Consider the following 20,638-nt stretch of genomic DNA (forward strand, 5'->3'; position numbering starts at 1 on the left):
GGAATCGAAGACCACAGGTGTTCAGCTTAGGCTTCCTTGAATCGTTTAATGATATTTTGCACTGTTGACAGGAAATTATGCAAATCCCTTCCAATCTTTCTTTGAGGTACATTGTTTTTAAACATTTCAATAATTTTCTCACGCATTTGTTGACAAACTGGAGATCCTCTGACTATTGCTGCTTCTCTTGAACATTATATAAAATAATAATTTGAATATTGTAAACTTGTGAATGAAGGATTTATTAAAGCAAACACATACTCTATAATCAATAAATAAGGAATACAACATTGATAAATAATAGTCCACAATAACACACACTCACACTCATCTCTTTCATCTCTTTTACTTTCCACATGCTAAGGTTATCTTTAAAACCAAACCAAAATTATATAGCTATGTTCAATTCATGCTTTAATTCTCAGTAAGGCCATATGGATAAATGTAAACGACTAAAAATGGCTTAATGATTTTTTAGGAACATGTCAATTAAGTTTTGCACCAATCAGAAGCAGACACACACATTTACATTATTTAAAATTTACTTTTTGGTTACTCTGTTTCAATTTGATTCTTAATATTAGGGGTTCTCTATAATGTGTATGTTTAAATTAGTCCTTATTGGCTAAAACATTGTGAATACACTACAGTAGTGAATATTGAATAGGAATAAAAACAAAAATCCAGCAAATAGATGAGCGGTACACGTCTGTCAAGGCTTCTTAAAGTTCATATTTAGGAAGACAGGTCCCTCTAGTGAGGATAAAATGTACTGCAGGTAAAGTACATAAACCTCACTCTATTGACGTGCTATTCCAAGCGAGTTTGGCCCATAGTTTAAATCACTGACTGATTTATGATCATTTCATGTAACTTGAGGCTATTTGTTAAACAATGGGTAAAGAGAGAGGGTGGGCTGTAAAATGATTATCAGTTGGTGATTGGTGTAAATTATAATACAGGCTGATGGCACATGGGCAGGGTAAAAACAGAAATGCCTTACAGGTGGCCTGGGAATAGATCAAAGACGGTTTAATGAGAGACAAGTTTAACCTTGACCTCCAAAAAGACTTATTTCTGTTGCTAAGTGAGAACAGATACATTAAGTCTGAATTAATTGTAATTAAGACCATTAATTTAAAAGGCGGCTGTGAGAATCTATGACTAGGGGCCTGCTATGATAACAACTCTAGGACATCCTGGTGGATACTACTAAAGGAAAAGTCTTAAAAGTCTTGCTCACGGCTTTACAATTCAATTATGGTACAGGAAGGTTGAAAGGGCTTCGGCTAAAGCAGTTGAAAGCCAAAGCTTAAGATGGTAGTAGTTAGAGAAGGCCAGTTATAAAGACATTTGGGTGACCCCAGAGATTTTGAGCAAACTGTCACTGCCTCAGAACAAGTAGACAAGATCTTGTGCAAGCCATGCAAAGCAATTGCAGGTTATTGTTGACCACTACTGAGGATGTGGATAAAAGTGGGAAGGAACACTGTGAGAAAATCCTTAACTTAGTCAACATGTTGGAACTGAGGACAATCACACATGAGGATTGTATGTGTGTCTGCCCTGAGATGGACTGGCACCCTGTCCAGGGTGTTACTGTGTGTCTTGCGCCCATTTAAAAGCTGGGATAGGCTCCAGCACCCCTCCCTGATTGGATAAGCGGTTAAGAAAGTGAGTGAGTAATAATAATAATAATAAGAAGAAGAAAAATAATAGAAATTGTTATTATTATAAAATAGATACTTTGAGGGGCTGATTGCACATGAGGACAATCACTGTGCCTCATGTGCAGTATAAAAACTATAGATATATACTATATATAAATAAGAAATGAAATGAATGTGAAGGACCAGTGTAAGTTAAATAGGTCTACAAATGACCTATTTAACTTACAGTATATAATGACTCGCAACCCTGCTTACACTGGTCCTTCACATTAATTTCAGTTCTTATTTATATATAGTATATACAGTATCTATAGTTTTTATACTGCACAGAACTCTGCACCTTTAATCCATTATGTGAATTACACATGCTAATTGTTTACAGGTATGAATGTGTGAAGTGTGTGTTAGAGAGAGAGTATGTGTGTGTGTGTGTGTGTGTGTGTGTGTGTGTGTGTGTGTGTGTCAAGTCAAATTCCTTGTATGTGTGAGCATGCTTAAATAAAGTCTGATTCTGATTCATAGTATCATGTTGATTAGGCAAGAAGATTTCATTCATGTTTGAAGAAAGGAAGGAGATTTGATTCACATTTGAAGGCACTGGAGACGTGAAGTGTGGCATGGAACTTGGATGTAGGTTCATTGGACTGACAAACTGGGAGAGTGGTCCTATTTTTAAACCTAGGAGGCAGAAATGTTTTTTTTCCTCCTGCAAAAAAATCTTTGTTATGGTGCTGAAGAGGAAATGAAATGTTAAACTTGACATTGAGAAATGAAATGTTTACTATAGAAGCACTTCTGTAAGTCGCTCTGGAAAGGGGCGTCTGCTAAATGCTGAAAATGTAAATGTTAAAAATTAAAACTGAAATCCAGAAGTAAGAATTTCTAGAGCAGACCTTTGGTATGCACTTAAATGTTTTGTAGCTATAAATTGGGTAGGATAACAATCAGCCCCTCAAAGTGTCTATTTTATAATAATAATAACAATTTCTATTATTTTTCTTATTATTATTATTACTCACTCACTTTCTTAACCACTTATCCAATCAGGGTCGCGAAGGTGTGCTGGAGCCTATCCCAGCTTTTAAATGGGTGCAAGGCACACAGTAACACCCTGGACAGGGTGCCAGTCCATCTCAGGGCAGACACACATACACACACATACACACACCCATTCTCCTATAGGGCAATTTAGTGTCTCCAATTAACCTGACTGCATGTTTTTGGACTGTGGGAGGAAACTGGAGCTCCTGGAGGAAACCCATGCGGACACGGGGAGAACATGCAAACTCCGCAGAGAAAGGACCCAGACCGCCCCACCTGGGGATCAAACCCAGGACCTTCTTGCTGTGAGGTGACAGTGCTACCCACTGAGCCACCGTGCCGGCCCATTATTATTATTATTATTTTTTTTTTTATTATTTTTTTTTTTTAATAACAACAAGAATATTAACAGAAAAAAGCATTCCAAAATGACCAGAACCACCCAAGCACCTCAGCTGCTTCAATTGCACAACATCATCTCAAATAGCCATCTCTTAAAACAAGGGACCTAAGGAGATTTCCAGTAAAGAGAAATAATCTTCTTAGCCGCAACTATATTGGTCATGAGAACCTGCTGCTGTACTGCTGCATTAATTACATTATTACAAAAAGTGCTACAGCAACATTGGAATGAATGAGAAACATTAAGCATTTTCGATAATAAGAAACTTCTATACTATACAGAACTAAACTACTGTATATAGAATTAGACAAAACCAAAAAAATAAAAAAAATAAACATGAGCTAAGGTCCCCTTTGCAATTTTACATTTATCACACAAAAAGAAAGCATATGCATATATTTTATTTAAACTAGTTTTTCAGTGTATAACATCATTAAATGATTCAAGGAAAATGCTACTTAAAAGTTTACTGTGCAAAACAACAAGCCTTATGTTAACCGTGTCCATGATATGGGGCTGTGTGATGGCAGCATTAATACAGAAAAAAACACTGAGATTTTGCCTATATCTGTGTCATCTTATTCTGTCTATAAGATGACATATTTTTTCAGGGACATCCATGTTTTTTTTTTCAGCAAGACAATGCAAAACCACATGCTGCACACATTACAAAGGCATGGCTATGGAAGAAGTGGGTACGGGTACTGGACTGACCTTTCCCCAATAGTGAATGTGTGGAGATTTTTTAATTAAAAACGTGACAGCCCTGTACTGTTGCACCTTTAGACGTATTTGCAGAAAAAAACAGGACAAAATAACTCTTTAAAACACTTTTATCATTTAGTATCCTTGAAAGGTTTTAAATGCAGGAATGGAAGTTTATTAATAAATGAAATGAAGCTGAGCCGACAAAACGTGAAATATCTCAAGTTCAAACTGTCTACAATCAAATAAAAATCAAAGTAAATGTAAGAAACTGTGTTTTTATTATTATTATTATTATTATTATTATTTTGGTATACTATATCCCTAATTGTAACATATGGTTTTTGTAATGTGAGATCAGTTTAATGCCTAAGTAAAAATACTATTAAATCCAACAGTGTGATTGAAAACAGCTTGTCCCTTGTGGTTAATAATCTGGCATAAAAAAAGGTTAAATCGTTCACTTTTAGTATGTTATTAGCTGATGTACTTCATTTAGCTGACATAGTGGTACTTGAACACCCCTCCCCCCTTCCCAACCACTCTGAACTACTGGCAATAACACTAAAACAAAACTTAGAATTATAGAATTATCTTTTGAAAGGAAAAAAGTAGAAATGTTAAAATATGTTAGTTTGTTATTGTAATGGTGTATGTTATTCAGTAAGTATTTTAGTAAATTTAGCATTAAGTCATAAGTATTTGCTCAAACCCTACACACACACTGTTGCAAGTGTAACAAAGCTTTTCCATTACCAGAGGTCGCATGTCTGGGTGGGTCAGGATGTAGCCATTGTTGGTAATAGCAAATGCATAGCCATGGATGCCTAGCTGTGAACACACACACACACAGACACATACACTGTAATATTTCGTAATCAACTACATCATCAATTTCTTTTCTTTTTAAGAAACTCGCTTATCTTTTCAATATCAAAGCCCAATCAAGCTTTTTTGCAATTTCCTGCTTCTTCGACTGCTCCCCAAATCCTTATTTCCCCCCACTGGCCCGCCTATGGTGCCCACACAAAGCCAGACGATCAGATAGACACACACTGGCAAGCAACAGTACGTGTTACTCTATACACAACTCCACACAGCTTTATGACATGACCCCCTAAAAAAATACGTAAATAAATTATTGATTTTTAATTTGTATAAACTTGTACAAGTGTATTTATTTGCAAATTCTGGCTTGTCAGTGAATTTAACCATTTTCGGTACACGAAGGGAGATTTTAGTTGACATGCTAGCGTGCTGTGCCACCCCATCCCATTGGTTTGAATGGCATGATGCTAACTGTGTTAGCTTAGTAAGCAAAACCCGATGTTATCGCTGTCTAAGTAGTGCGTTCGAATAACCTGCCTTATAAGTCAATAACTTATTAGAATCCTCTCTACTGAGGCAGCTGCCTATGTAGGCAGTAAGACAGGAAGGCAGCTCCCTAGGTTTTCGAACACACCCAATGTCTATCCTTCAGTACGTGTTGGTATGCTGCACACATAAAGGAAACATACCAGAACATGGAACTGTTGTTGAAACACATCAAGTACAGCAACTACAACTGAAACATCTGGAGATTTAGAGTGGCACTGCCTCTTGGATTGCAGCTCAGATATACAAAGTGATGAAGTGCAACATGTCATCGAAAATCCATTTCCTGCATTGACGCTTGGATTTTCTTACCTGCTCATCTTGGTGCAGTAAGTGAAGAACATGGCCAACGCTTTCACCAAGACATTGCCACAATGGAAAAGTTTTACCAAGGCCACTGAGATCCGTCAATACTGGATGACTATTGCTGGACACTTACAGGGGTTGGACAAAATAACTGAAACACCTGTCATTTTAGTGTGGGAGGTTTCATGGCTAAATTGGACCACCCATTATGGGTGACATACCAGAGTTCAAAAGAGGACAAATTGTTGGTGCACGTCTTGCTGGCGCATCTGTGACCAAGACAGCAAGTCTTTGTGATGTATCAAGAGCCACGGTATCCAGGGTAATGTCAGCATACCACCAAGAAGGACAAACCACATCCAACAGGATTAACTGTGGACGCAAGAGGAAGCTGTCTGAAAGGGATGTTCGGGTGCTAACCCGGATTGTATCCAAAAAACATAAAACCACGGCTGCCCAAATCACGGCAGAATTAAATGTGCACCTCAACTCTCCTGTTTCCACCAGAACTGTCCGTCGGGAGCTCCACAGGGTCAATATACACGGCCGGGCTGCTATAGCCAAACCTTTGGTCACTCGTGCCAATGCCAAACGTCGGTTTCAATGGTGCAAGGAGCGCAAATCTTGGGCTGTGGACAATGTGAAACATGTTTTGTTCTCTGATGAGTCCACCTTTACTGTTTTCCCCACATCCGGGAGAGTTACGGTGTGGAGAAGCCCCAAAGAAGCGTACCACCCAGACTGTTGCATGCCCAGAGTGAAGCATGGGGGTGGATCAGTGATGGTTTGGGCTGCCATATCATGGCATTCCCTTGGCCCAATACTTGTGCTAGATGGGCGCGTCACTGCCAAGGACTACCGAACCATTCTGGAGGACCATGTGCATCCAATGGCGGTGCCGTGTATCAGGATGACAATGCACCAATACACACAGCAAGACTGGTGAAAGATTGGTTTGATGAACATGAAAGTGAAGTTGAACATCTCCCATGGCCTGCACAGTCACCAGATCTAAATATTATTGAGCCACTTTGGGGTGTTTTGGAGAAGCGAGTCAGGAAACGTTTTCCTCCACCAGCATCACGTAGTGACCTGGCCACTATCCTGCAAGAAGAATGGCTTAAAATCCCTCTGACCACTGTGCAGGACTTGTATATGTCATTTCCAAGACGAATTGACGCTGTATTGGCCGCAAAAGGAGGCCCTACACCATACTAATAAATTATTGTGGTCTAAAACCAGGTGTTTCAGTTATTTTGTCCAACCCCTGTATGTGAGATGTACCAGATGTTGAGTAAAAAGGAAAATCAGCAGCGAAACATGTGTAAGTAAGTAAGATTAGTAAAACCTAATCTCATGTGATACAGACAATCAGAAACTACATTTGTGTTCAGCTTGATTGGGTCTGTCACAATCACCAAAAAATATCAAGGAAACAGAACTCCAGTTCTGTCATCCAGTGTTACCTGCTGCTGTAAAATGTAAAAACGTATTTACTCATTAAAAATACTCATACAGTGTTTTAATGAGCCACTAGAAGGTTATAAAAGTAAGTTAATTTTGCTCTACCTTGTACTTAGGAATGGCTTTTAGAAGCTCAGACACTGGGACATCTGTGCCGACCACACCAAGCAAAATTCCTTCATTCTTCTGAGACAAAAACAAAGAAATCAGACAAAAAATATACAAAATTCTTAAAGCATTAAAGCTTTTTTATTTAGTACTCACGGTTTCATTCTTTGTGCTGAATACAGGCATGGCTACTGTGGTCATTAGTACAGGCCCCTGACTGTCCTCTAACTAAGGAAGAGTAAGAAAAACAGGATATTTAAAAAACAAATAGTGGTAAAACAGATGATTGAAAGCACATATTTAGCAGAGATGTCCATATACTTTTGGACAAATATATAAATGAAAAAAAAAATCAAGACACCACATATAGGTTATTACAGACACAATTTACCATGAAAATTACAAAATTACAAAGCCAAGTCCAAAGCTTTAGGGCTTGACATAAAAACAGTGAAGGGTATTATTTACAACCCATCTACCTACGTCTAGCTGACCTGCAAAAAATTCTGCAAAGACTAATACCAAAACATTGTATTTGCTTACTCAGATCAGACATACACCTATGTATAAACTTTAATGCTACTCTGACAGGAGCATGCGTGGAGCAGAATGTTTTCTAAAGCACAGATGAGTTTCTGGTTCATTGTATTACCCAGAAATTGTGCTGAGTGAGCCATTATTAAAGATGCCTAATTTTTCGAAAGCCTTAAGGAATCAAGAAAGTGGGAAACTTGGGCCGCTCACGCTGGAACCAGAGCTGGGATCTCGAATACATCGTATCGAATCTCAGCTCTGCCTGCCGGCTGGGCTGAGTAACCACGCGAACAACGATTGGCCTGTTGTTTAAATAGGGCTGGGATATTAAAGCCGGATAGGGACTCTCTCATAACTAATGCAATTACAACCTCTGCTGGCTGATTGATGGCACCTGCACAGAGATGGGAAAAAAGTGCTGTCAGGGTGTGTCTTTCCATACACAGTGCTGATCTGGACTGCAAGAAAGCATGAAACTTCTAGTGTGAGGATACATCAATGTCTTTTAATTGTGTGTAACACAATTTACTAGAAAATAGATGTTATGGGTCTATTCGAAAACCTTGTGACCTCTCTACATAGACAGCATTTTACATCATCCTATGCATGCTCCCGAGAAGAAGTCTGTCCAAATTCTTAAATACCTTAAAATGCTGTTTACTAAGGCACCTTATTTTTAAACTGCCTGAATAACGAGGGAGCATCCAATGCTACCTTACCAGTGAAGGCAGTCCCAGCATTCAGTGCAGCACAACTTTTCTCACAAAATTATGACAAACATGCTGGACGAATGTGGAGCAACAAGCAAAGTTCTTTTTAAATGTAAATAAATTTTCATTGATTTTTAATTTGTATGAAAGTGTACAAGTGTTATTTATTTGCAAATTCAGGCTGGTCAGTGACATTTGAACCATTTTCGATAAACAGAGGAAGATGTTAGCTGGCATGCTAGCGGGTTGTGCCGCCTCAACCCATTGGTTTAAATGGCCTGAGGCAAACTATGTTAACTTAGTAATTGAAAACTGTGTTGACATAATCATGGTAATTGCTGTCTAAGTAATGCGTTTGAAGTCAATGACTTATTAGAATCCTCTCCACTTAGGCAGCTGCCTAGGTAAGCAGTAGACAGCAAGGCAGCTCACTAGGTTTTCAAACAGACCCAATGCCCCACCCTCTCACTATCTAGAGCTTTATTGTGTAACAGTTTTATACACTGATCAGCCATAACATTAAAACCACCTTCTTGTTTCTACACTCACTGTCCATTTTATCAGCTCCACTTACCATATAGGAGCACTTTGTAGCTCTACAATTACTAACTGTAGTCCATCTGTTTCTCTAAATACTTTTAGCCTGCTTTCACTCTGTTCTTCAATGGTCAGGACCACCACAGAGTAGGTATTATTTAGGTGGTGGATCATTTTCACCACTGCAGTGACACTGACATGGTGGTGGTGTGTTAGTGTGTGTTGTGCTGGTATGAGTGGATCAAACACAGCAGCGCTGCTGGAGTTTTTAAATGCCGTGTCCACTCACTGTCCACTCTATTAGACACTCCTACCTGGGGAGATGTTGGCTGGATATTTTTGGTTGGTGGACAATTCTCAGTCCAGCAGTGACAGTGAGGTGTTTAAAAACTCCATCAGCATTGCTATTCACTCATACCAGCACAACACACACTAACACACCACCACCATGTCATTGTCACTGCAGTGCTGAGAATGATCCAACACCCAGATAATATCTACTCTGTAGTAGTCCTATGGGGGTCCTGACCATTGAAGAACAGGGTGAAAGCAGGCTAAAAAGTATTTAGAGAAACAGATTGACTACAGTCAGTAATTGCAGAACTACAAAGTGCTCCTATATGGTAAGTGGAGCTGATGAAATGTACAGTGAGTGTAGAAACAAGGAGGTTGTTTTAATGTTATGGCTGATTAGTGTATGTTTAAATAATATTTAATAACCTATTTGGATTAATGTCAATCTCAGGCAATACAGCTGGCAACATGTTATCAATAATTGACACCACCTTAAAGTGACGCTTTAGTAAGCAAGGACATTTCACAAACACATTTAGCAGTGACTCCTGTGTTCTTGTTTCCTTTCTTTACTCACTTGTCTTGTATTTGTAAAGAGAGGAGTACAAGTACAGGGGAAAAAAATACATCAATAATGAAATGCACCTTAAATTTTTACATGAAATGGTTTAAACATACAGGTAAGTGCTTCTTCTTTGGACTATATCCACTCTGACAACAAAGAAAATGAAGTCTAACATTATTACATTAGCATGCTTTTAAAGACTCCTATTTTAATTCTTGACATTTAATGAAGAACCTGACAGAACCTTAGCAGATGCTTTTATCCAAAGTGACTTACAGCACTGTGACAGTATGTTGTCTAAGCAATTGAGGGTTAAGGGCCTAGCTCAGTGGGTCAACAGTGGTAACCTGCACTGTAAAAAATAAACATTTTTTTACAGGTTTTCCCCAGTACATTTTTACAGTTTTTCCCTGTATTTATAAAAGACAGAATTTTTTTGTAAAATTACAAGAATAAACTGTATATTGAAAAGTGTCATGTGATTTACCATAAAAAATCTGTATAAATGAAATACATAAAAAATCTGTTTTTTAACAGTTTTTAGATGACACTTTTAACAAAACTAACTGTAAAAATAAAGTAATCTTCATTGACAAAAATAGCAGAATCTTCTGTAATTTAAAAAAAAAAACTTTTGTTATACCGATATATCACTGTCAAATAAATACAAATACTGTTAATAATGCATTTAAAAAAGTACAATTGCAAAAAAAAATATTTGAGCAAAGAAAGAAATATTTTGTAATTTTGCATTTCTTAACCACTACTTTATATACATAAATTGGAAAAACAAAGGTATTGCCTACCTTATTAGACAGGCAACAATACAATTTAAACAGATTTTAACTTTTACTTTATTTATGCATTTGTATTAATTTAAAGATTGAATTGTTAAATAAGTGCATTTATGCAAACTGTGTAAAACTATAGTCAAATTTAAAATGTTATTAACTGTGATTTATTCTCACATTTATAATATTTAAATCAAGCATAATTTACCCATCCCCACATTCCTCAATACACAGAAAAATGTATTACAGTTCATCTGTGCAACATGTTGGGTGCACATTCCAACCAGAGCACCACAGATATAAAATGATGCTCTAACCTACCAGTTACACACTTTTGAGTGCCTGTTGGTTTTGCATAAAGAATATATGCTGGTGTGACACAAATCAATTACATTTTAGATTTAAACATGACTGCATTGTGTTTATTAGTTAACTTAACTTAGTTGCTTTATTTCCCTGGAACTACTTAATGCAATGAGTTTATCAGGTGAAACCGGATATGACGCACCGGGGATTACGCAATACATCGTGAAGGCACATTGTGTTTCAATGGCAGCTCAGGTAATGTGAAGCTTTACAAAATCTTTTTCCATATGTCTAACTGCATGCTAGTCATGATGTTTATCTTATTATATTGTTTAATATAGCTCTTTAGTTGAATAATATTCAAGTTTTATTGCTGTACATGCTTTATTTGTTTAAAAATGCTAATGCTAACGCTAACGGCGGACCTGCTTATAGTGATTTATTTATTAACATCTTTCCAGGGTTTCTGTGAATCATATTGAAGTCTTGAGGCAGATTTTAATGGATTGCTGTTGGCTGACTGTACATTAAGTCCGGTTGCGCTGTGTGTAATAACGTTGCATTGCCGTGGTGCTAGCTAGTGCTAAGCTAGTCAAGTTCAACAGCCAGTATTCTCAACTTGTGGCAGTAAGATTCTTTCCCGAAAGGTAAAAATGGCTTAAATTACTTAATGCAGAAGTATATTAGAAGAAGGTAGAAAATAAAAAGATGTGTAATATTTGCGGTGCCAGTGCATTAAAAAACATGGACACACAACCTAGCTAGCTAAGATGTGAGCAGGCAGCTCGAGCCTGAGGGGAACGGCTTTTCATTTGGCGCTCACGTTCTGCACAAACTTAAAAACAGAAGTGATTCTGTAACGTTAGTATCATTACAAACCTGAGTTTTGTGACTTATCCTCGAAAGCACACATGTGAACAGTATCGGATAATCAATGAATTTGTAATGTTAAAGTCTTTACTATAGAAATAATATTTTAGTTATTTACAACAAAACAACTGATGTCTTGTATCTTCTGTTTACAGATGGTTGGAAATGTGTAGTTGCAGTCGGACTGACCTTTTACTGGTAATTTTTTTTCTACATTTTATGCTAAATTGAAGAATATTGAGCTACTTTTGACTGAACACTGAGTTAAGTTTAGATTAAGTGAAGAAGAAAAAATGTGGAAATTCTTATTATTTATTCTGTTTGTTCTTTTACTTACTTTTTAGTTTTATGTATTTTATGTCTTTTCTTATTTAAGCTGGTATTTCTTTATAAATATTTGTCTTGCTGATTTTGATTTCCTTTAGTTTTCTTTAGTAATTTTTTATTTATATATAATTTTAGGCCAATGTACGTCTGAGTTAAAATATAAGTTGAAGTGAGATGTCAGATATGTTAAGTCCTAAATGGAAATTTGTGTACTGTTAAGTTTAAGAAAGTGATTTTCCCCCTCTGTTCCATTGTAGGATGGTGATATGGCTGCAACTGAACGGGTGATTGAGGAGACTGTTCTTGGGATCTATGTGACTAGAGTTGAGGGAGCTGAAGCCATGGACCCCCTTGCCAATACTGGAGTGGTATTAGGTGGTGTGGTTCTAGAAGACTTGGGCAGTGTGTTCCTTGCCTTTGCAGTTCGGGCTGATTTATGCCTTATATATTTATAACCTTATAATTTAGAACTTGAGTTACCCTCCTACATACAGACACTTTTGATGTACTCCAAAAACTGTTTCTGGAACTAGATGCTAACAAACTGTCTCATAAAGCTATTCAGTGAGATGTAGTCCATACTGAGTATTACACTTGTGACGTACTGTTTATCGAATTCCACTGTGGTTGCACTTTCTGAAAACTTTAATGTTGGCACTGACTTTTGTACATAATTCAGATTTGTTCAGAAGTGTTTCATGCTCATGTTTTGTAGACATTTCACTTAACTGTGTGCTGCTTTGTTAAACATTTTCCATTGAAATGAATTCTGATTGCACTTATTGTATGCTGTATTGTGTTAGACATCTGATTCTTACACTGATCAGCCATAACATTAAAACCTCCTTGTTTCTACACTTACTGTTTATTTGTGTGAAAATTATTTGGGTCAAAAATAGCTGAACTGTGGTGGATTTTGATCCATTTTGAAGCTGAAATTAACAAAAGCTATTTATATACTGCATTTATAAAGTTCTATATATGTTCTGAAGTTCTATATAACATGTAACAGCGGCAAAATTTCACAGTAAGTATTATGCAGACAAATCTTAACTAACTTAAAATTTTTGTATTTTGTATATTTTTTTTAAATGAAGAATAACAATTTAAAAGTACAGTTAACTTATGTTTTAGAGAAAGAAAATTCTTTTATTTTGACAGTTTATTAATGTATTTAGATAATAAAAAAAGACAATTTAACAGATTTTTTTTGCAATACCTCTGACAGTTAACTTAAAATTGGGCTTTTGCTAAGTAAAATTACATGGGTTTTTTTTTGTTTTATATGCAAATATTTTGTGAAAACAGTAGTAATTATCTGTACTTAAACTTTTCTTTATCATTTATAAAGATAAATATTCTGTTTTTTTAGAGGTGTATGACACTGTTCTAACAATTAATATATGTTGAAAGTAGAAGATTTCATGAAATTATAGGACAATTTCCTGTAAAATTACAGTGATCGATGTTAATTATGGTAAATATAATTACAGTTTTTTTACAGTTTATCTCTGTTTTAAATTTTACAGTTTTTTCCAGTTTTTTTACAGACATTCTCTGGCGCCCCTGCTGCCAGAAAAATACCGTTTTTTTACGCTTTTTTTTTTTTTTACAGTGTGGCAGTGGTGGGGCTTGAACCAGCGACCTTTCGTTTACCAGTCCAGTACCTTAACCTTAACAACTGCCCCACATTAGCTTGTAATACTACATCTCTTTGATTTAGATCTCTCATATTCATATGAACATTTGGTGGATCCTATTTTTAAGCAATAATGATAATATATGATATGATATAGTGATAATGATGTTACTGAGACATGTTTATTGTAGCATGTGGAAAATAGTGTAATGTTTTAATATTTTTTAACTAATATTTATTTTTCTTCTTTTTTTTGTTTTGAGTGTGAACAAATTCACGAGTGTGCTACATCTATTACAGTATTGGCTTCTCTGACATCTACACATACAGTGGGTACGGAAAGTATTCAGACCCCTTTAAATTGTTCACTCTTTGTTTCATTGCAGCCAATTGGTAAGATCAAAAAAGTTCTTTTTTTTTTGCTCATTGTACACTCTGCACCCCATCTTGACAGAAAAAAAACAGAAATGTAGATATTTTTGCTAATTTATTAAACAAGAAAAACTGAAATATCACATGGTCATAAGTATTCAGACCCTTTGCTGTGACACTCATATTTAACTCACATGCTGTCCATTTCCTTCTGATCCTCCTTGAGATGGTTCTACTCCTTCATTGGAGTCCAGCTGTATTTAATTAAACTGATTGGACTTGATTAGGATTAGGAAAGGCACACACCTGTCTATATAAGACCACACAGCTCACAGTGCATGTCAGAGCACATGAGAATCACGAGGTCTAAGGATCTGCCCAAGGAGCTCAGAGACAGAATTGTGGCAAGGCACAGATCTGGCCAAGGTTACAAAAGAATTTCTGCAGCACTCAAGGTTCCTAAGAGCACAGTGGCCTCCATAATCCTTAAATGGAAGAAGTTTGGGACGACCACAACTCTTCCTCGACCTGGCCGTCCAGCCAAACTAAGCAATCGTGGGAGAAGAGCCCCAAGATCACTGTGGCTGAGCTCCAGAGATGCAGTAGGGAGATGGGAGAAAGTTCCACAAAGTCAACTATCACTGCAGCCCTCCACCAGTCGGGGCTTTATGGCAGAGTGTGCCGACGGAAGCCTCTCCTCAGTGCAAGACATATGAAAGCCCGCATACAGTTTGCAAAAAAACACATGAAGGACTCCCAGACTATGAGAAAGAAGATTCTATGGTCTGATGAGACGAAGATTGAACTTTTTGGTGTTAATTCTAAGCGGTATGTGTGGAGAAAACCAGGCACTGCTCATCACCTGCCAAATACAATCCCAACAGTGAAACATGGTGGTGGCAGCATCATGCTATGGGGGTGTTTTTCAGCTGCAGGGACAGGACGACTGGTTGCAATTGAAGGAAAGATGAATGCGGCCAAGTACAGAGATATCCTGGAGGAAAACCTCTTCCAGAGTGCTCTGGACCTCAGACTAGGCCGAAGGTTCACCTTCCAACAAGACAATGACCCTAAGCACACAGCTAAAATAACAAAGCAATGGCTTCAGAACAACTCTGTGACCATTCTTGACTGGCCCAGCCAGAGCCCTGACCTAAACCCAATTGAGCATCTCAGGAGAGACTTGAAAATGGCTGTCCACCAACGTTCACCATCCAATCTGAGGGAACTGGAGAGGATCTGCAAGGAAGAATGGCAGAGGATCCCCAAATCCAGGTGTGAAAAACTTGTTGCATCATTCCCAAGAAGACTCATGGCTGTACTAGCTCAAAAGGGTGCCTCTACTCAATACTGAGCAAAGGGTCTGAATACTTATGACCATGTGATATTTCAGTTTTTCTTGTTTAATAAATTAGCAAAAATATCTACATTTCTGTTTTTTTTCTGTCAAGATGGGGTGCAGAGTGTACATTAATGAGCAAAAAAAAGAACTTTTTTGATCTTACCAATTGGCTGCAATGAAACAAAGAGTGAAAAATTTAAATGTACCCACTGTACATTGGATGTGTAATGGAAGCCCTGCGATGGAATGGCACCCTGACTCCGTAATTCTATTGATGAAAATAAAAAAGAAAAGTAAAGGAAATTTACAAACCACAGGTTGGACATTACAGGTAATTTCTTACTTTTGCTATTTAATAAATGGTTTAAGAGAATCAACAGATCACAGACTCTTCTTTTTATAGCCTGTTTTGAAACTTCCAGAAATGTTTGCTTTATGGCAATAAAAAAAAAAAATTAAATTAAAATAAAAAAAAAGAAATAAACCTGGGCTACACACACCAATCAGCCAACATTAAACCACTTCATTGTTTCTACACTCACTGTCCATTTTATCAGCTCCACGTACCATATAGAAGCACTTTGTAGTTCTACAATTACTGACTGTAGTCCATCTGTTTCTCTGCGTGCTTTGTGACCACTGACATGGTGGTGGTGTGTTAGTGTGTGTTGTGCTGGTATGAGTGGATAAGATGGAGTTTTTAAACACCTCACTGTCACTGCTGGACTGAGAATAGTCCACCAACCAAAAAATATCCAGCCAACAGTGCCCCATGGGCAGCGTCCTGTGACCACTGATGAAGGTCTAGAAGATGACCAACTCAAACAGCAGCAATAGATGAGCGATCGTCTCCGACATCAAGGTGGACCAACTAGGTAGGAGTGTGTAATAGAGTGGACAGTGAGTGGACAGTGAGTGGACATGGTATTTAAAAACTCCAGCAGCGCTGCTGTGTCTGGTCCACTCATACCAGCACAATACACACTAACACACCACCACCAAGTCAGTGTCACTGCAGTGCTGAGAATGATCCACATGATGAAAGCAGGCTAAAAAAAAGTATGTAGAGAAACATATGGACTACAGTCAGTAATTGTAGAACTACAAAGTGCTTCTATATGGTAAGTGGAGCTGATAAAGTGGACAGTGAGTGTAAAAACAAGGAGGTGGGTTTAATGTTATGGCTGATCAGTGTATATATTATGTATAATTTTCTATACAAGGTTCTATCCAAGAAACAATCACCACATCCATTCATTTCCCTTTCCACACTTCTACTACTTTATCTAACAAAGACAGTTTTTCCTGCCCTTTAAAATACAAAACTAAATAAGCTGTGAAATGATGGATGATAACAATGAATTCAGAGGCTCTGTAAGAGCTTGGGGGACGTTCTGCTCTGCCAGCCTCTACTCAAGGGGAACCAGCACTACACCAGCTATTAATCACATCCAGAAGCAAATTCTTAACAGTTCCTAGTGTAAAAAAATAGATTATTCATAATATTGGATTTGAGAGTGTTAATTGTTATAATACACCTAAAGTGTAAAGTAATTTGTGATTTATTTTTATTTCACATGAGTACCAAAGAGTAAGTACTTGCTTCTGGATAGTTCTGAGTAGAAAAAAATATATGGATCACACAGCGTCAGTCTGTTAATACTATGCCAAGCAGACTTCAATGTTTGCATTTAAATCGAAATTTAAAATCATCTGACCAAATCAGAAACAAAAACCAGGTAAGATGTTAGTATTTAAACATACCCCATTGCTAATCAGTTCCCATATTACACCCCAAAGCATTAATAATAGCTAATTCCTTTAGCCCTGCATTACAAAACTAATGTTAATTATTGTGATGGGCTGCCATGTTTATGTTCCGTAAACATTTTATGTCATAACAGCTTACACCACAGAAAATATTATGAAAGCGTTATGGAGATTTAATCTCAGTATAAACATATGTTGTTAGGCTGCTTTCACATGACAAGCATTTTGTGCTTTGGTCACGACAAGGCTGGGTGCATATACAGTAGCTGCTTACTGTGGCATTTAAGTGTTTCACATGATACATTACATAACTGCTTTCCGCTTGCTGTTTAACTGAGCGGTAGCCTAAACTTGAAAACAATAGACAGAACATGGTTAAATAATATTGACAGTTTGTTCACATGCAGTTTTGTATTAAATGTTTGTTAGTTTAAAATAAAAAAGCTCTGATAATGTTTATCATTTACAGATGTGAGAAAATAAAACACAGCAAAAAGTGGGCTTAATCAAAGATCTGATTAAATGTTATTAATTAGCAGCATCAGGGTATGCAGAGCCGACTCTCTAAAGGGAAATCGTGGCACAACCTGTTTTGCCATGTACCATGTGAAAGCAGTCTTGGAATAACAGTGACATATAACACAATTATTATAAAACATAAATTAAGCAGAGTATATCTAATGTAAATTGCATTTAAAGTAAGTTGTCATTGCAGCTTTAACAATATTTATTGGTATATAAATTGACAGTTTAAAATTAAGCACAAGTCATGACAATGCAGCACATCACATACGCTATATGGTGGAAACTGTTCGGCTGTCGACATGTTTGACTACAATTTATTGCATAAATAAAAGTGAAATTATATCAATTGAGACTATAATAGACAATAGACAATGGTAGATAACAGACACGTTTCTATTCCATCCATGACCAGTGAATGAGGTGTCACAAAGGTCAAATTATCTTAGTCATTTTCAACATAAGAAAGATAAGAGAACACTATTTAAATAAAGAAAATGACATTTAAGTCTAGGAATTTTTATATAAATTAATAAATAAAAATTATGATAAGTACAATTCATGGTTGAGGTGTTTGGCAACAAACACTTCAGGTGGATTTGATGTAAAAAAGAATGACTACACTGAAAGAGTCTGATGCCCACTGTTAATTATGGTGGATGTGGTGGGGCTGTTTTCCCTGGGCCTGGAACCTTAGATACCTGAAATTTAGGATACATGGCATTAAGTACTTTATGAAACACCACAACATTTTAAAACAAAATCTGTTTGCCTCTGCCAAAAAAAAACTAAAAATAGTTCATTGTTGGATCTTCCAGAAGGACAAAGATCTAAAACTTATTTACATTTTCAGCATTTAGCAGACACTCTTATCCAGAGCAACTTACAGAAGTGCTTCCATAGTAAACATTTCCTACTCTAGTTTAAGTAAACAACAGTCCAAGGATACAAATCTGCTGAAAACCCTGTTAGAATTGTACATGTTAGTTCTCAGCTTAAGTGTTTAGTAAAGAGGTGGGTTTCTGATCATTAACAGCATTAATGACTGTGCCACTATCATAGCCTGAAAAGCTTGAGCAGGCAAACCAACAACTAAAGTCTGCATTCTTAGATAATGTAGCACCAGTTAAAAGTAAAATGATAAGAGAGAAAACGCTTTCTCCATGGTATAAATGTCCACACATGCTTTAAAACAAGCAGCACAAACATTTAAGCACAAATAGTGGCACACTACACTGAAAGTGTATAAGATTGCATGAAAATATGCCATAACTAAGTATAAAAATGCCTAATAATAGCCAAATAATTATATTTTACTTCATTAATAGAGAATAATAAGAATAATTCTAGATGTCACAGAAATAAGAAAGTCACAAAAAGTGAATCTAATGTACCATCCAACTTTACCAGCACTGATTAAAAAATCAAATTACAGAAAAATACAACTGCAAATTCAAAATGACAAAATGCTATTCAACTAAATTCCTTTACTTCATTACTAATTTACTATCACCTGTCAGTGATCATAATGTTATGCCTCGTCGGTGTATACTTGACCCTATTCCAACATGCTTATTTAAAGCCATATAAATACATCCCTTAGCCCTGGATATGTACCTAAATAATTTGAACGTGCATGTACAGTGAGGAAAATAGTATTTGATCCCCTGCTGATTTTGTAAGTTTACCCCCTTACAAAGACTTGAACAGTCTATAATTTTTATGGAAGGTTTATTTTAACAGAGAGAGACAGAATATCAACAAAAAATCTAGAAAAAAAAACATTAAATAAAAGTTATAAATTAATTTGTATTTAATTAAGGGAAATAAGTATTTGATCCCATACCAACCAGCAAGAATTCTGACCCCCACAGACCGGTTATGTGCACAAAAGGCACACAAATTAGTCCTGTCCCTGTATAAAAGACAACTGTCACAGAAACAGTTTCTTCCATTCAAATCTCTCCACCACCATGGGCAAGACCAAAGAGCTATCAAAGGACGTCAGGGACAAGATTGTAGACCTGCACAAGGCTGGAGTGGGCTACAAGACCATCAGCAAGAAGCTGGGTGAGAAAGAGACCACTGTTGGTGCGATAATTCGAAAATGGAAGAAATACAAGATCACAGTCAATCGCCCTCGCTCTGGAGCTCCATGCAAGATCTTACCTCGTGGGGTAAGAATGATTCTGAGAAAGGTGAGGTCAGTCCAGAATTACACGGGAGGAGCTTGTCAATGATCTCAAGGGAGCTGGGAGCAGAGAAATGCTGGATATGACCCCAAGAACATCATCCCCACTGGGCATTTCTCTGCCTCCAAACACGACGAGTGGAGTTGATGCCAAAGAGCTCAATTGTGGTCTCATCTGACCATATCACATTCTCCCAAGCTTTCTCTGAATCATTCAGGTGTTAGTTGGCAAACTTTAGACAGGCCTGTACATGAGCCTTCTTGAGCAAAGGGACTTTGCGGGCACTGCAGGATCTCAATCCATTACGGCGAAGTGTGTTACTAATGGTTTTCTTGGTGACTGTGCTCCCAGATCCCTTGAGATCATTGACAATCTCCTCCCGTGTAATTCTGGGCTGACCTCACCTTTCTCAGAATCATTCTTACTCCACGAGGTGAGATCTTGCATGGAGCTCCAGAGTGAGGGTGATTGACTGTGATCTTGTATTTCTTCCATTTTTGATTTATCGCACCAACAGTGGTCTCTTTCTCACCAAGCTTCTTGCTGATGGTCTTGTAGTCCATTCCAGCCTTGTGCAGGGCTACAATCTTGTCCCTGACGTCCTTTGATAGCTCTTTGGTCTTGCCCATGGTGGTCGAGAGATTTGAACGGAAGAAACTGATTCTGTTACAGGTGTTTTTTATACAGGGACAGGACTAATTTGTGTGCCTCATGGGCACATAACCGGTCTGTGGGGGTCAGAATTCTTGCTGGTTGGTACGGGATCAAATACTTATTTCCCTTAATTAAAAAAAAT

The 20,638-nt window shown here is 37.2% G+C and overlaps 1 protein-coding gene and 1 long non-coding RNA gene across 2 annotated transcripts in view; one reads left to right on the forward strand and one right to left on the reverse strand.

The window, feature by feature from the left end:
• Positions 1-20,638, reverse strand: part of cacna2d3a (calcium channel, voltage-dependent, alpha 2/delta subunit 3a) — a 313,706-nt gene that overhangs the window by 103,828 nt on the left and 189,240 nt on the right. Inside the window, exons 16-18 of the mRNA XM_062999198.1 lie at positions 7,228-7,299; positions 7,069-7,149; positions 4,576-4,650 (exon numbers count right to left, since the gene is read on the reverse strand). Coding sequence (XP_062855268.1) covers positions 4,576-4,650; positions 7,069-7,149; positions 7,228-7,299 — 228 coding nt within the window. The remainder of the gene's footprint in view (positions 1-4,575; positions 4,651-7,068; positions 7,150-7,227; positions 7,300-20,638) is intronic.
• LOC134318334 (uncharacterized) lies at positions 11,842-12,862 on the forward strand. The gene is made up of 2 exons (XR_010013378.1): positions 11,842-11,876; positions 12,263-12,862. It is a non-coding gene; the product is annotated as an uncharacterized LOC134318334 (long non-coding RNA).

This window comes from Trichomycterus rosablanca, chromosome 7 (genome assembly GCF_030014385.1).
Source record: "Trichomycterus rosablanca isolate fTriRos1 chromosome 7, fTriRos1.hap1, whole genome shotgun sequence".
Lineage (NCBI taxonomy): Eukaryota > Metazoa > Chordata > Actinopteri > Siluriformes > Trichomycteridae > Trichomycterus > Trichomycterus rosablanca.